The sequence below is a fragment of the Palaemon carinicauda genome, chromosome 38, assembly GCF_036898095.1.
Source record: "Palaemon carinicauda isolate YSFRI2023 chromosome 38, ASM3689809v2, whole genome shotgun sequence".
In the NCBI taxonomy this organism is placed as follows: Eukaryota; Metazoa; Arthropoda; class Malacostraca; order Decapoda; family Palaemonidae; genus Palaemon; species Palaemon carinicauda.
In genome coordinates, this window is record NC_090762.1 from 24982192 (window position 1) to 24998566 (window position 16375).

The window sequence follows — 16375 nt, forward strand, 5'->3', positions numbered from 1 at the left end:
CTTAGTTTTGTCTTTTCGTTTTTTTTACTGTAATCATTTCTCGATTTATTAACCATAAACTCGAAAACACATTTTTGCTTTATTTGTCAATTGTAAGATATCTCCTTAAGAGGTTTACGATCATTTCCTTTTTTTTTGTTGACTTAAAAATTAAACTATTGTATTTCGATTATTACAACAGAGTTTCTTTTGTCCGTGAGTTAGACTAAGGTTGAAACCAAATTGTTCCTACACGAATTAAAACTATTCCAACGAGGTGCAGCTCCAAAATAAATGATCGAGCTCGGGTGTTTTTTTTTTGAACCGTTAATAATATTAACAGGTTCAGTCATATACAAGAATTTTGAGTGTCAATTAGTCGCTCTGGATTGACACGAAGTCACTGTGTCATGTGAAGAGTCCGATTGATGCTTTCTTTAAAGATCGTAATCTGCACAATTACGTCACATCTTTAAAGTGGGGGCCTGTGTCCGGGATATTTTTTTTTACGTAACTTTTGTTCATTTTCTTTTATGTTGGAATATAGTTTGTTTTAGCTTTTGCTAATTGCTCCGGAAACAGTTTTTGTTTCGGAGTTTCTTCGGTTTGTCGGAAATTTGATTTCGAAATCAGTGTGGTGATCTTTGATCTCGGTTGTTATGCAACCTGATTTGTTGTGTTCTGTTGATTTCATAGTGTAAAATTGGCTGACCAGAAGTCTTGATTTTTTTTTTTTTTTTTTTCTCTTCTTTCTCTCTTTCTTTTATCAAGCAGCAGTAAGTACATTCAAGGTTCAAGGTTCAAGGTTCTATCGTTTCAGTCATGGGAGACGAAAATTCAGATAGAGTTTCTAGGTTCCTAGAGGAACCGAATGACTTTTTGTTAAGGCAACTCTTCCCAGCAGAGCTAATTGAAGTGAGCTCACGTGCAGATTATATCCAAAATGCAGATAGAAAACAACAGATTCTAGAGGCCTTAGAGAGAGAATTTAATAGGCGTCAGGAAGAGCGTGAGTTGGAGATAGCAATTGAAGATAGGGACGAAGATCACTCCATAACCCGAGAACACTCTGTTATGGGAGGAGCAGCAGCAGTGCCAATGTTACCATCAGCCATGTCATCAAGCCAGACTGCCTACCGAACTTCAAGTCCAGCTGAAGTTGAATCTCATGAAGTAGTTCAGAGGTCAGAAGAGTCGTTGAGTACGAGAATGAAATTTAGAGCAGCTGAGCTCGAAATTGACTCACTGCGAGCTCAGTTGAGGAGACAAGGTCAGGATTCAAGACCCCCAAGGGCACAACCCATGGGAGGATTTTCAGAAAAAGATATGGCAGGACTCCTTCCATCCTATGATGAAAAGAATCCTGAAGGCTTCTTCCTGTCGTTTGAGAGAGTACTGAAAAGTCACCAGATCCCAGAGGACGCCTGGGCTCGCCTGTTGCCCATAAAGTTAACCGGGAAAGCAGTGGATGCGTACAATGCGGTATCCGACCCTGTTGCACACGATTATCGCCGGGTAAAGGCCTGGATCTTGAAAATTTTCGAACTTGTGCCTGAGGCTTATCGCCAGAAGTTCAGGAACTTGAGGAAAGGATCAGAAAACTATGCAGAATATTGGAGACAAATGAAGATTAGCCGTGACAGGTGGGTGGAGGCCTCTCTTGGAAATAACAAGACTTTCGACAGGATAATGGAGCTCATGGGATTAGAACAGTTTCTGCTAATGTTGCCACCAGCCACTCGGCAATATATCGAAGATCGACATATCACTGACCCTGATGAGGCTTCTATACTGGCAGATGAGTATACACTGAGGGAAAAGATCAGGGGCTCTTCTGGCTCAAGATGGTGCCCTCCTTCATTTCAGCCAAACCAGCCTTCCAGGCCATTTCGGGGTAATTGGAGCCCCAGGGGGCCGGCACCATCGTATCCTCCATCAGAGAAAGGAGTAGGCGGAAACCCTACACATGGCAGTGCTAAAAACACTGGAAGTAAGAACAATGGAGCCTACCCTTCGGCTCCCCAAGTAAGACAGTGTTCCTATTGTCACAAACTCGGACATGACGTTAGCTGCTGCTGGCTCAAAGGAAATTATGGACCAGGGGGAAAGAAGTTCTCTAATCAAAATCACAAGAGGGACGACCAAGCACTTAATGTTAATGAGGTTATGAGAAGACAGACATCATGCCAAGGGATGATGAAGAAGAGAGACATGGCCATAAGGCAAGGACAGGAAGCCTTCATTCATGTAGGATCTGTGTCTCTGCAGGACCAAGGTACCAAGCCTGTACAGATAAGGATTATGCGTGATACTGGAGCTGAGCAGACTGTCTTGCACAGAGCAGTCTTACCCTTCGATGAATCGTCCACCTTGGGAGAAAGTGTCATGGTTCGCTACATTAAGGGAAGAGAGGAATTGCCCTTATATGCAGTGACTTTAAGTTCTTCTTTTATTTCCGGTACATTTCCAGTTGCTTTGGTGGATGAGGAACCCATGCAAGGGGTACAGTTATTGTTAGGAAATGACATAGCTGGACAACGATGTTGCACAGCATCATGTCAAATTCATGCTGACAAGAATGAAGGGGAGGTGAAGATTGAACAAAATGAATATTCAGCATGTGCTATTACCCGTGCTAGTACCACTCAACAGAAAAAGGACAGAGATAATGTTCCTACCGGAGTGCTTGTGGGTACTTTTCCCCAAATGCTCAGGGGAGTGGTGCAGCCTGGTTTATTACGTTCAGAATACTCGAGGGAGTCGCTCATTGAGGCTCAGAAACAAGACTCAGAACTTGCAAGGATAAGGGATGAAGCTGGATCCCTGAGCGAACTCGAGGCTGAACCCTTTGGTTACTATTTAAAGGATGATGTCCTAATGCACAAATGGCGGCCTAAGAAAGTGCCTGCTGATGCTGAATGGACCATTCTATATCAGGTGGTAGTGCCACCACAGTATCGAGAGGAGATTTTAAGGTTGGCTCATGAACAACCAATGGGAGGACATTTAGGAGTACGCAAAACGCGTGAAAAAATTTCCCGCGAATTTTATTGGCCAAATTTGAACAGAGGAGTTGCAGAATATTGCCGTAGTTGTCACTCGTGCCAAGTGATAGGTAAAAAGGATCCAAATCATCGAAAGGCACCATTGCAACCCATCCCCGTGGTGGAAGAACCCTTCTCCAAGATCATCATGGACATTGTCGGACCTCTGCCAAAGACAAAGAAGGGAAACACCCATTTGTTGACGCTAATGTGCGCGTCGACGCGCTTCCCTGAAGCGTACCCGTTGCGGACAGCGACGAGTCCCAATGTGTCGCGGGCTCTGGTACAGTTCGTGACCACATTCGGGTTACCAAAGGTTATTCAAACTGACAGAGGTAGTGTCTTCATGTCGAAAATCTTTGAAGGCACCCTTAAGGAGTTAGGAGTGCAGCACATAATGTCCTCTGCTTATCACCCACAGTCTCAAGGTGCTTTGGAAAGGTTTCATGGCACGCTCAAAAATGCATTACGTGCATACTGTGAAGACCAGAAAACACGAGATTGGGACACAGGCGTGCCGTTCTTGTTGTTTGCTACCCGAGATTCATGGCAAGAATCTCTGGGGTTTTCCCCCTTCCAGCTGGTCTTTGGACATCAAGTGCGTGGACCTCTCAAACTTTTGAGGGAGATATGGACCCATGAGGAACAAAGTACTAATGTGCTAGACTATGTGGTGAAGTTCCGACAACGCTTGCACGAGGTCTGCCAATTGGCTCATGAAGAAATGAAGAAGTCTCAAGAAAAAATGAAAGCCTGGTATGACCAAGCAAACAGGACAGAAGCACGACAATTCCAAGTGGGAGATGATGTGCTCATCTTTCTACCTGTGCCTGGTAGTCCCTTAGCGGCCAAGTACCAGGGGCCATATAAGGTCGTGAAGAAGCTCAGCGAATTGGATTATGTGGTAGGGACACCGGACCGAAGAAAGGAACACCAGGTGTGTCACGTCAACATGATGAAACCATATGTTGTTCGGAATACCAGTGGTAATGCCACTGCCCAAAACCCATCACCAGTCACTGGGCCTGTTCATGTATCAGTAATAAGGAGACAGGTACAGCAAACAGAAGAGGAGGAAGAACAGAACCCTCAAGGTGAAGAAGAGGAGGAAGAACAGGATACTTCTGGGGAAGAAGAGGAAAAAACCAGTTTCAAGGGCATGCCACTCGAAGCCCGACTTAAGAATTCGGAGGTTCTCAGAGACTTCAAGACCAAGGTCTCTCACCTAGCTCCCCAGCAGCAAGAGGATGTCCAAGCTTTAGTGGAAGAGTACGCAGTGCTGTTTCCTGATGTTCCCAGCCGGACAAATGTAATGGAGCATGATGTGGACGTGGGAGATGCACGCCCAGTCCGTCAACACGCGTACAGAGTATCACCAAAGAAGAGAGAACTGCTTGGGAAAGAAATTGATTACATGCTCGAGCATGGAATTATTAGGAAGAGTTCCTCACAGTGGAGTTCACCGTGTGTGTTAGTAGAAAAGCCTGATGGTGGAGTCAGATTCTGTACTGACTATAGGAAGGTGAACAACGTCACAAAGCCAGATTCTTTTCCCTTGCCACGTATTGATGACTGCGTGGATACCATCGGGAATGCTAGATATATCACCAAGTGTGATTTGTTGAAGGGATATTGGTGTGTTCCGCTCACTGAGAGAGCCAAAAGGGTTTCAGCTTTTGTAACACCTCAAGGATTATTTGAATATAATGTGATGCCCTTTGGGATGAGAAATGCTCCTGCGACATTCCAGCGGATGATCAACAGTCTGGTACAGGACATAGAAGGTGTTGTCGCATATATGGATGACATTGTTATCTACAGTGACTCTTGGAAAGAACACCTGAAGAGACTAAAAGCCCTTTTCCAGAGTTTAGCAGAGGCCAACTTGACAATCAACCTCTCCAAGTGTGACTTTGGACAGGCGACAGTCACCTACTTGGGTCATATAGTAGGTCGAGGATCTGTTCGCCCAGTACAGGCAAAGGTTGAGAGCATTCAACAATTTCCAGTCCCGCAAAGCCGCCGAGCATTGCGTCGGTTCTTGGGAATGACCGGCTATTACAGAAAGTTCTGTGAGAATTACTCTACCATTGCTTTGCCTCTCACTAATCTTCTCAAGAAGAATAACAAGTATGTTTGGTCTAACCATTGTCAAGACGCATTTGACTCCCTGAAGAGGTTGCTAAGTCTATCACCGGTGCTGAAAGCACCAGATTTTGACAGAGAATTTGAAGTAGCAGTAGATGCCAGTGATCATGGGGCTGGTGCAGTCTTATTGCAGGAAGATGATCAAAACATGAAACACCCTGTGGCATACTTCTCTAAGAAATTTAACCGGCATGAAAAGAACTATGCCACTGTAGAAAAGGAGCTATTGGCTTTAGTACTTGCCGTAGAACATTTCTCTATTTACCTTCAATCTAATTCATTGCCCACTAACATCTTTACAGATCACAATCCCTTAACATTCTTGCATGCAATGAAAAACAAGAACCGCAGACTACTCAAATGGAGTCTACGGCTACAAGAAGTAAATTTGAACATTTTGCATATTCCAGGGACTCAGAACATTCTAGCAGACTGTCTTTCAAGGATGAATTAGAGTTGGGGCGTATGAAAGTAATTTGGGAATAGTTATAACTGTCATTTGATTATTTTTTTTTGCTTCCAATTTTTTTTGTTTGTTAGTTGTAATTTCACCTTTTTTTTCGTGAGAGCCAAGCTGTGAGTTCAGTTACAGATTAGATGGGAGACGATTTCCTTTTCATTGAGCAGGAAATCTTTTTTTTAAGGGGGGAAGTGTGAAGTCCTGTGCGAGGGAGTTCTACCCTCCAAAGGACAACTTAACAGTCATAATTCTTTTAGTTTGTTTTCTTGGTAAACAGCTTGCTCTCATGGATTTCCTCGTCTATGTAACTTAAGAACAAGCCTCAACTAACAAAGGAGGTCTGGATTGCGTTACAGAGACCTCCTTGGCCATTAACTTGTCAGGCGCTTAATTCTCCCCTCTTCCCAGGTCAGCCACAGAGATACGCCAGATGTGAGAATAAAGGTTCTCATAGACCGGGGCATCGAAGTCCACAAAGAAGAAGACCCCTGGTCATGATTGGCCAACACGCAGAAAAATAAGGAGGGGTCACAAGATGCCATTGGCCCTCAAAAGATGAAGACTGCCCTTGGAAGTCAAGATTACCCAATCAAGAGAAAAGGGGATGGCCCAAAAAAATCTTCACTGCGGAGCCTAAGGCTGTGAGGGTAGAAGAAACCAGTTCCAGTCCGGAGGCCATACAAGAAACAACTCTTCCCAGGAGCCAGCACGTGCCTGCGTCCCCCAGGACAGGCTCTCCCCCCCCCCCCTGAAACCTCCAAGAGGCTCGAACTCCGTCTGAGTCAAAGAACACACTCAGGACGAAGAAAGGAACCATCTGCGTTGACGTCCCAAAGAACACCTGCTGTTTGAAGTTTTTGAAGTTAAGTACTGACCCCTGTGCGAGGGAGAGAATTAAAACAAAAAGAAAAGTGCCTAAGGTGTCAAGTTGCATGGATAGGAATTCCAAGGGAGTGAAGCTGAGGGATAATTGTGGGGATTAGTTTCTCGTAATAATGTGACACCCTATTCGCCACCAACATCATTTTGTTTTTTCTTGTTATATGTTACAAGTTTTCTTATGTCAAGTAATAACAGTTTTCTTTTTTTTTTGTTGTATAAAAATTGAAGTGCGAAGTGAGGGTTTTTTCTTTTGTTGTCGGGGGTACATAGACAGATTGCCAACATTATTTTCATTTGTTTACGGGATCACCCGTGCACTTTTCTTACCATAATTATTAATTTGACATTTATGTTCTGCAGTTTATTTTACCGAGTGATTTCGGAAGATAGAAATTAAGTGATACCTTTTTTCTTTTATTGTTATTTGTGCATCTGAATGTATTTGGATTGCTAGAGAGAATTAAGCTTAGTTTTGTCTTTTCGTTTTTTTTTACTGTAATCATTTCTCGATTTATTAACCATAAACTCGAAAACACATTTTTGCTTTATTTGTCAATTGTAAGATATCTCCTTAAGAGGTTTACGATCATTTCCTTTTTTTTTGTTGACTTAAAAATTAAACTATTGTATTTCGATTATTACAACAGAGTTTCTTTTGTCCGTGAGTTAGACTAAGGTTGAAACCAAATTGTTCCTACACGAATTAAAACTATTCCAACGAGGTGCAGCTCCAAAATAAATGATCGAGCTCGGGTGTTTTTTTTTTGAACCGTTAATAATATTAACAGGTTCAGTCATATACAAGAATTTTGAGTGTCAATTAGTCGCTCTGGATTGACACGAAGTCACTGTGTCATGTGAAGAGTCCGATTGATGCTTTCTTTAAAGATCGTAATCTGCACAATTACGTCACAATATATATATATATATATATATATATATATATATATATATATATATATATATATATATATATATATATATATATATATATATATATATATATATATATATATATATATATATATATATATTATGGAACTTATCGCCTATAAATAGCCTAAATCATACAACCCCACATTGTGTTAGGTTATAGCAATAACGTGAAATTCGAATGATTCAATCTAACTTTTTCATTTACAAGATCATTTCAGTTCAGATATTACAATTCCAGTTACGTTTTCCGCACCGTTAGACCTTACGTAAAAGAAACAACTCGACTCTCGTGAGAAGTTTGTTTATGTTATGACATTTCGTAGTTGCTTTGTTTTTAATTTTCCAGTTTTCACTGTACTGCAAATTTACAATATGATGAACGGGACCGCAATGGGATTTTTTTCGGTATTGATTATGATTTGTGAAGTAGGCCTATAAATCAACGTTCAAAGAAAATCCTTCGAGTTATCTAGATCCTCTTTTCATAATCGATTCACGAAAAATAAAATGAAGACAAAATACTTTAAACAAAGAAAACAAATATTAGTAATCTGAATAAGAGCTCTTGATGTGCATGTGCAGGATTTGGCGGAAAGACGGGAGAAAATTGCGGGTTTAATTAAACCCAGAGACCTTGAAAGCAAGCAAACATGTACTAAGTCCGTGCTTGTGTGCCTTGGCAGCTGGGTATACACCAATGAGGTTGTATCACTCGCCTACGTGCCCGGTGGATGACCTTTTTGTACTAAAGAAAAAAAAAGATGGCCATGACACAGCATATTACAGTACATCTTCAGCATATGACGCGACTTCATAGCTGTCACATGACGAATGAAACACACACACACAGACACGCATATTCTCTCTCTCTCTCTCTCTCTCTCTCTCTCTCTCTCTCTCTCTCTCTCTCTCTCTCTCTCTCTCTCTCTCTCTCTCTCTCTCTCTCATTGTATAATAAACTGACGTCTTTTCTTCAAGTAATGCACCATTATTGTTATTACAATATGTTTCAATATCCCTTATACTTGATCACTAGGTTATCATTTTAACAGCTCTAAATGGTACTTTCCATCGTGATCACCTATCAAATTACAAAGACGCCAACAACAATAACAAGAAGAATTATCTTACTTAAGGGTACACCCAGGCACACTATTCTATCTGTTTGCTGATTCACTTTCCTCACAGGGCTATTTTTCCTGTTGGAGCCTTTGGGCTTATAGCATCTTGCTCTTCTCCAACTAGAATTGTAGCTTATTGTTAACAATGTAATTTGTATGCCTTCGCTTATATCATAGCAATTACTGTAACCGATTCAACCGTCTATAGACTTGTGAAGTGATCCCTTTTTCCCTGCTTTTTTACATGGCCTGTTTTCTAACGAAAATCAAAGCTTTGAGATACAAAGAAGTGGAAATCGTAAAATTTATCAACGACTATAGTACATTTTTGTCGTATTATTGATTAATTTTCTACCGAAGTCTTAGGCTAATTAATATGCATACATACATATACCAAGGCACTTCCCCCAATTTTAGGGGGTAGCCGATATCAAACAAATGAAAAAGAGGGGACCTCTCCTCTCTACGTTCCTCAAAGCCAGCCTGACAAGGGACTCAACCGAGTTCGGCTGGTACTGCTAGGGTGCCACAGCCCACCCTAATTAAAATTTTCCCACATTAAATTGAAAACAAATTGGGTTATATAATTAATGCATTTATCTGCTTTAATTCCTCATTTGTCGTCTTCTCCCACGGCCCCCCACCCACCCCCCCCCCCCAAAAAAAAAAAAAAAATACCGGTGAATTACTGTATATGGATGGGAGTTACCTCACGAAAAGGTAATTATATACAGTACAAATTATTATTTATCATTTAGAGATGCATATGCCTCCATTTTATACGTTTTCATATTCGTCGTTATTTTTTGGGCCATTTTCATTATAGACACTTCGATTTTAAACAAAGTAGAATCATAATTACGAACCAAAGTTCCATAAGCATCTTGAAACAGAGCTTAGAGACTTCGCCCCTTAAATACTTACTGAAACATGAAAGGATAACTTTTTTCATAATCCTCTCGAAAGGAGAGATGATGGGTTTAGAGTTCAAGTGTGTACCCAGGTCATGAGTTCGTCCTCAAGGGACTTTCTATTGCACCACTGCATGATGCAAGGGATAAGAACGAACATATTGTCCAAGTGAAGTATAATTAACCCATGACGGAGCCCGGAGACTTCTTCGGGGTCCCTGGCATCCCCCAAGAGGACCCTCTGGCATATTTCACGCTCTATTTTCGCACAATTTATTAGAATATTAAAAGGGAAGTAAATATTCCATAGTTTTCACATTTGACACAAAGTAAAAATTAGCATAGGTCTAGTCAGCAATGGAGTTACGGGGAGGCAAAGCAAGTGCCTGTGTTCTATATGAGGTGGGTTAATCTAAAAAAAAAAAAAAAAAGAAAAAAAAAGAAAAAAAAAGTTGTATGGATGATGCAATCCCGCAAATAAATACACAATCTGTTGTATCTATCTAATTAACTAACCAACTAACTAACTATATATATATATATATATATATATATATATATATATATATATATATATATATATATATATATATATATATATATTATGTTTTTTTTTTCAAAAAGGCTCATAAAAGAAACACAGGAAATATAAATAAATCACACTATATTTCGGTCAATAAACATCGACCCTCTTCAGGATGTAAAGTAAAAATGAGGAATACAGTTGCTTGCTTGTGAGATTGCCCAGCCCTTCTTGCTGGACACGGGCTCTTGCGTTGGCAGCCCGTCAAAGAGGAATACAGTGGAGAGTGACGGTTTATATACGAAAGCAAAAGGGTGTTTTCAATTGTTCTATAGTTGTTATAATTGCTGGATGGATTAGCCAAATTTAATTACATCCAGGTGCGTCTTCTTATTGTTGAGTCGCTCGGAGGAAGTCTTGACCTCTGATGCATATCTGTTGGTCGATCTCCGTGGATTATCTTCTTAATGATAGGGTTGAGAAGAGTATTGTCCACTGTGTCAGCTTTCCATTGACCCCCAGATAGGTTCATTGTGTTTGATTGATTTATGATGGCTGATTCCAGGATTTTCCTTCTGTACGGACAGGTACTCTTAAAAAGCAAAGACGACTCACTCAAGTTAATCTGGTGCCCCAAATCCCTAAGGTGAACAAAAATCCCCGAGTTTTCATAGCCATATCTAACAGATCTTTTGTGTTCGGATAATCTTTGGCTAATCCTTCCAGCAATTATAACAACTATAGAACAATTGAACACACCCCTTTGCTTTCGTATATAAACCGTCACTCTCCACTTTATTCCTCATTTTTACTTTACATCCGGAAGAGGGTCGATGTTTATTGACCGAAATATAGTGTGATTTATTTATATTTCCTGTGTTTCTTTTATGGGCCTTTTTGAAAAATACATGTTAAACTGTTCGATTACAGTTATAAGTAAGACATATATATATATATATATATATATATATATATATATATATATATATATATATATATATATATATATATATATATATATATAAAGAATAAGATCATGAATCCATGGAGATGTATTGATTTAAAAGCTCAACATAGAAATAACTAGCGAATTCTATCCGAGGCCCTTTGCTTCAACAGGCGTAGGAGGAGATGATATACATATGTATATATATATATATATATATATATATATATATATATATATATATATATATATATATATATATATATATATATATATATATATATATATATACATATACATATATATATACATATATATATATATATATATATATATATATATATATATATATATATATATATATATATATATATATATATATATATATGAGAGAGAGAGAGAGAGAGAGAGAGAGAGAGAGAGAGAGAGAGAGAGAGAGAGAGAGAGAGAGAGAGAGAGAGAGAGAGAGAGAGAGATGGTATCAACTTTGTCAATTAAATAGAAATTTATCTATTCCAGTAAATGTTATAATAACGAATATATCAACGCAAATTAATATATTTTAGACCTCACTTCAGACGAACAGTAATGCAGAAATAAAATATAAAAAGAATCATTACTATTTTCAAAGTTAATATAACAATTAACAACTATACATGAAAATTATTAACGTTTGATCCTTCGTCTATTTCCCCCTTACGGTCTAACGCAAGAGCCCGTGTATTGCTATGGGCAGGACGATTTCTGTCAAAATTATATATAAAAAATACAAGAAAAAATAAACGTTCCAGCATTACGGAAGCGACACCTTTCGCCTTTTGATGACATAACAAACTAGTGCAGTGGTGAAAATTTTGATTCAGTTACCTTCAGATAACTAACCTGGTGGTAAGCCATGAGGCTTCTTCGGCCAAAAGGTGAAAATCACGAGAGATAATAGCAGCCCAGCGAGGATGACTTGCAACATCATATCTGGTAAGCCTAACGCTCCTCGTCCTTTAGTCTTTGGTTGTTTAATGAAGTTATTGTGAGTTGTGACACACAACTGAGCTCCTATAGTACAGTCCCGAACTCACGACTCGTTGGTGTTTGGAGATTATCGTACGGCATCTTAATACTGTTTTTTTTTCTCAATACTATTCAATGTTACTTTCACACTTTTTTTGCATATCAATCAATTCATTAATTTCTATGGGCGGTAATTTTAATAAAATTATATGTTTGCGTGTGTGTGTGGAAGTTGACATGACGAGTCCTATAACTCCGTTCTAATCTTGCATGCGGTGGGGGCGGGGCCAGTTGTTAGAAAATTTGAAAAAAAGATAAAAAACAGTTAAGGAGGAAAAATAAGCCGGTGCCAATGGGAAAGCCAATCTCTTCACCCAGCAACGGACATGTGATTAGTCGAAATACGGATTTAATCCTCAAAGAAAATTATGGATACATATATGGGGAAAGGATTGTACATTAAATAGGGTATTACAACCTTATTATCTCGCAATGAATATTGCCTTTCAATGGTTTCTTGCACCATACAGCTAACGTTTGTTGAAAGTTATGAATTCGGTAACTAAGGCACTTAGGAAATTTTTAAAAGTAGTCGGGAAAATCATCTTTCTACAGAAATAATAAATTAAATTACCGCAGGTGTATTTTAGTTATCATACGCATGGCACTGTTATATCTTGGGTGGTTATATACATCGCTTTAGATTTATTTCCCAGATGTTTTATTTATTACGATGAAGGAGTTATTGTACCCTTCGATACGCAGTTGCATGATGCTGCCCTTTTGCTAGAAATGTACTCAGACGTTCTCTGTGTCCTTGTATGGTCTACCATCTGCGAAATACGTTTTTGCCCAATCTTTCCTCTAAGCTTATCATTGGCTTGCATGTCAGAAGCTATTATTAATATTATTATTATTATTACTATTATCACCTCCGCCAAAGTAGTTGGGAGACGGTTATGTTTTCTCCCCGGTTCGTCCGTTTATCTGTTTGTAGGTAAACAACTTCATGGGATTAACTGTTATGTAGAGACGTGGAAGTGATTCAATTTTGAAGGCCCTAGGTCAAAGATCAAGGTCGAGCAATAGTTCGACGAAATTAACCCTAACCTTAACCCCAAGTTCTCTCATGATTGCCATGAAATACGCATGCGGTCTAAATTGATTCTGGGAAAGGCAAGCTGGTTTCGAGAAATAAGTTGCTTTGCGGAGGTTTGCTCTCTCAGAGTGCTTTTCTAGTTATTATTATTATTATTATTATTATTATTATTATTATTATTATTATTATTATTATTATTATTATTATTATTATTATTATTGCAAGCCAAGCTACAACCCTAGTTGGTAAAGCAAGATTATATAAGCCCAAGGGCTCCAATAGGGCAAGATAGCTCAGTGAGGAAAGGAAACAAGGAAAAAAATTAACAAGAGAAGTAGTGAACAATAAAAATAAGATGTTTTAAAACAGTAACATTAAGATATATTTTTTCATGTGTAAATTATAAAAACTTCAAAAAGCAAGCGGAAGAAAAATATGATAGAATAGTGTTCCCGGGTGAACCCTCAAGGAAAAGGAAAAATACCCAGTGGGGAAAGGAAATAGATAAACTACAAGAAAAGCAATGAGCGATTAAAATAAAGCACTTTGAAAAATAACAACAACATTAAAATAGATATTTCATATAAGATATCTTCAATTTGAACCTATTAGGCCTATGTGAGTTTCAAACAAATGTTATGGGCCGAAATATATTTATAGAAGGCGTCTGAGGTTCGTGTTACAATACATCAATATTTTCATTTTTTTACCATTCATTCGTTAAAAGTATTTCTTATAAAAATATATTTCAAATCAACAACATAATATGACTAAACTAAAGCTGAATCCATGTTTTTAAAATGCCGTCTCATGACTGTTTTTCTTTTCAGTAAATCGTGTCCAAAGACGTATTCTTTCTAAACTTAAACTGGTTGCGTCCAGTACCTTCAATACCAACCATTGTGAGAGCATTCGAGATGACCATGAACTTTTGCTTGTCCGTACAATTGACTTATTCATGAAAAGATTCGTCATAGTGAGCTAGGGCGTGACAGACGTCTGGCTGATATCTTTGCATCACTTGATTTTTACGTTTATATCGCTTTAAGCCTAGGCTAATGCTGCACTGGTGGCTTGCAGTTGAAAACGTTCACACTTAGTTTAACGTTTATCTATATGTAGGCCTAGGAAATAGGCATTCTCCGATGTAATGCTAATGGAGCCTAGTGATTGTTTCGGTTAATTAATTTGCTTATATGTACCTCTAATAGATCATTCCTTCATGTGTCCCCTTTTAATTGTAAAGAAGAAGAATAAGACGAGGAATTTTATCAAAGCAAAAGGCTTCTTTTAGAATATATTGTCTACTTGAGTTGATTTTAAATAATAATTTTTATATTTTCCATTAATATCTTTCGTTGTATGCAGTGCACTTTTTTTTTCAATATAACCTAATGAATCTAACAGATAGTGCTGTACCTATATTTTGACTTTGTTATCAGTTTTTATAATAATAATGATAATAATAATAATAATAATAATAATAATAATAATAATAATAATAATAATAATAATAATATCATTATTATTTTTATTATTATTATCATCATCATTATTAATATTATTATTATTAAATAAGCTACAGCCCTAATTGGAAAAGTAGAATGCTACAACCTCAAGGGCCCCGACAATGAAAATAGCCCAGTGAAGATAGTGAATAAATGAACTATAGCCCTATATGAGAAGTAATGATGAAAAAAAACATAAAACATTTTAAGACCAATAAATACTAAAGAAAAATTGAAATTGGTAACTGGAATGTTAGAACCATGAATCAGATTGGAAAGTTGCAGCAAGTGGAGAGTGAATTTATGAAATATAGTTTGGACATCTAGGCCCTAACTGAAACACGTTGTAAGGGGATTGGTAAAGAAATCTTACAAGGCAATACATATAACTACGCAGGAAGAACAGATGAAGTTGAAAGAGAAGGGGTAGGATTGATGATGACATCAAGAGCAGAAAAGGCATAAACCGAGTGGAGAGCCATAAATAGTAGATTGGTGCTTACAAAGTTTAAATCAAATCAGTGCAATGTGAGTATTGTAGTTTTTTATGGCGCAACAAATGATTCCCCTGAAGAAAGTAAAGATGAATACTATGAAGAACTGCAGAGTGTAATTGATGAGATCCCAGAGAGCGAGAGAGATAGGAAAATTGTGATTGGTGACTTCAATGCTAAGATTGGAAGGAATAATCAAGGTATATACAATGTGATGGGTGTTGAAGGTCTTGGCGAAGTTGCAAATGAAAATGGGGCACACTTTATAAGTTTTTGTTCAACAAACAATCTTTTTATTGTAGGTACTCTTTTTCAACGCAAGAACATCCGCAAGTATACATGGACTTCACCATGTGGCATTGACAAAATTCAAAAAGATTACATAGCCATTATCAAAGAGTGAAGGAGAACTCTGAGAAATGTAAGAAGCTATAGATTGGCAGATATTGTTAGTGATCACCATCTCATTGCCACACTGAAATTAAAACTGAAAGCACCCAACAGAAAAGTAGATAGAATACCTCGGTTTGATAAAACTAAGCTTCTAGAAGATGACCAAAGAGAAACATTTGCAATTGAATGTAGGAATCGATTTCCAGTCTTAGAGACTTTAAGAGACGAAGAACAGAAAATTAATGAAGAATGGTGTGATATTAGGAACATATATCAATCAGTTGGTAGTGAAGTTTTGGGACATGCAGTTACAAGGAGAAACCCATGGATATCAAATGATATTTGATATACAATAAAAGGAGACAAAGACAGAAATTGATTGTTGAAAATTTTTGAGGAAGAAATGAAAGATACAAGGTAGAGCATGCTAAGTATTCCAGTATTGACAGCGAGGTCAAAAGAAAAGCCAGGAAAGATTGGAGAGAATATTTAGAAAGAAAAGCTTATGAAGCTGACAAAGCTATGAATTCAGGGAGTGGCTACGGTGTAAGAATTGCTCACATAATTATTAATGAAATCTCTACTGGGGCAAAGAAGAAGAAGCATGTACCCACAAAAATAAGAGATGGGTTTGTTATAACAACAGATGAAGAAAGACAACGTTAGATGGAATACTGTAGTGAAGTCACGAATAGGAGATATTAAGGGAATAGTTTTATTAATAAACCTAAAGCTGAGGAAGACATTGATGTGCCCATGAATGAATTCAGTGTGTTTGAAGTCGAAGCTATTATTAAAAAATTAAAGAAATTGAAAGCCCCTGGATACAATGGAATAAACGCTGAGATGAAATTGGTCAACAATGAAGTGACTCACAGAATACTTACAAAATTATTTTGTATAATGTGGCATGAAAAGGCAAA

At 38.0% G+C, this 16375-nt stretch overlaps 1 protein-coding gene across 1 annotated transcript in view; it reads right to left on the reverse strand.

The window, feature by feature from the left end:
• The window catches only part of LOC137630115 (cytochrome P450 2L1-like), a 22225-nt gene extending 10211 nt beyond the window's left edge, over nt 1-12014 (reverse strand). Inside the window, exon 1 of the mRNA XM_068361584.1 lies at nt 11833-12014. Within this exon, the coding sequence (XP_068217685.1) occupies nt 11833-11920 (88 nt within the window). The 5' untranslated portion in view covers nt 11921-12014. The remainder of the gene's footprint in view (nt 1-11832) is intronic.
• Between the last annotated feature and the right edge of the window lie 4361 nt (nt 12015-16375).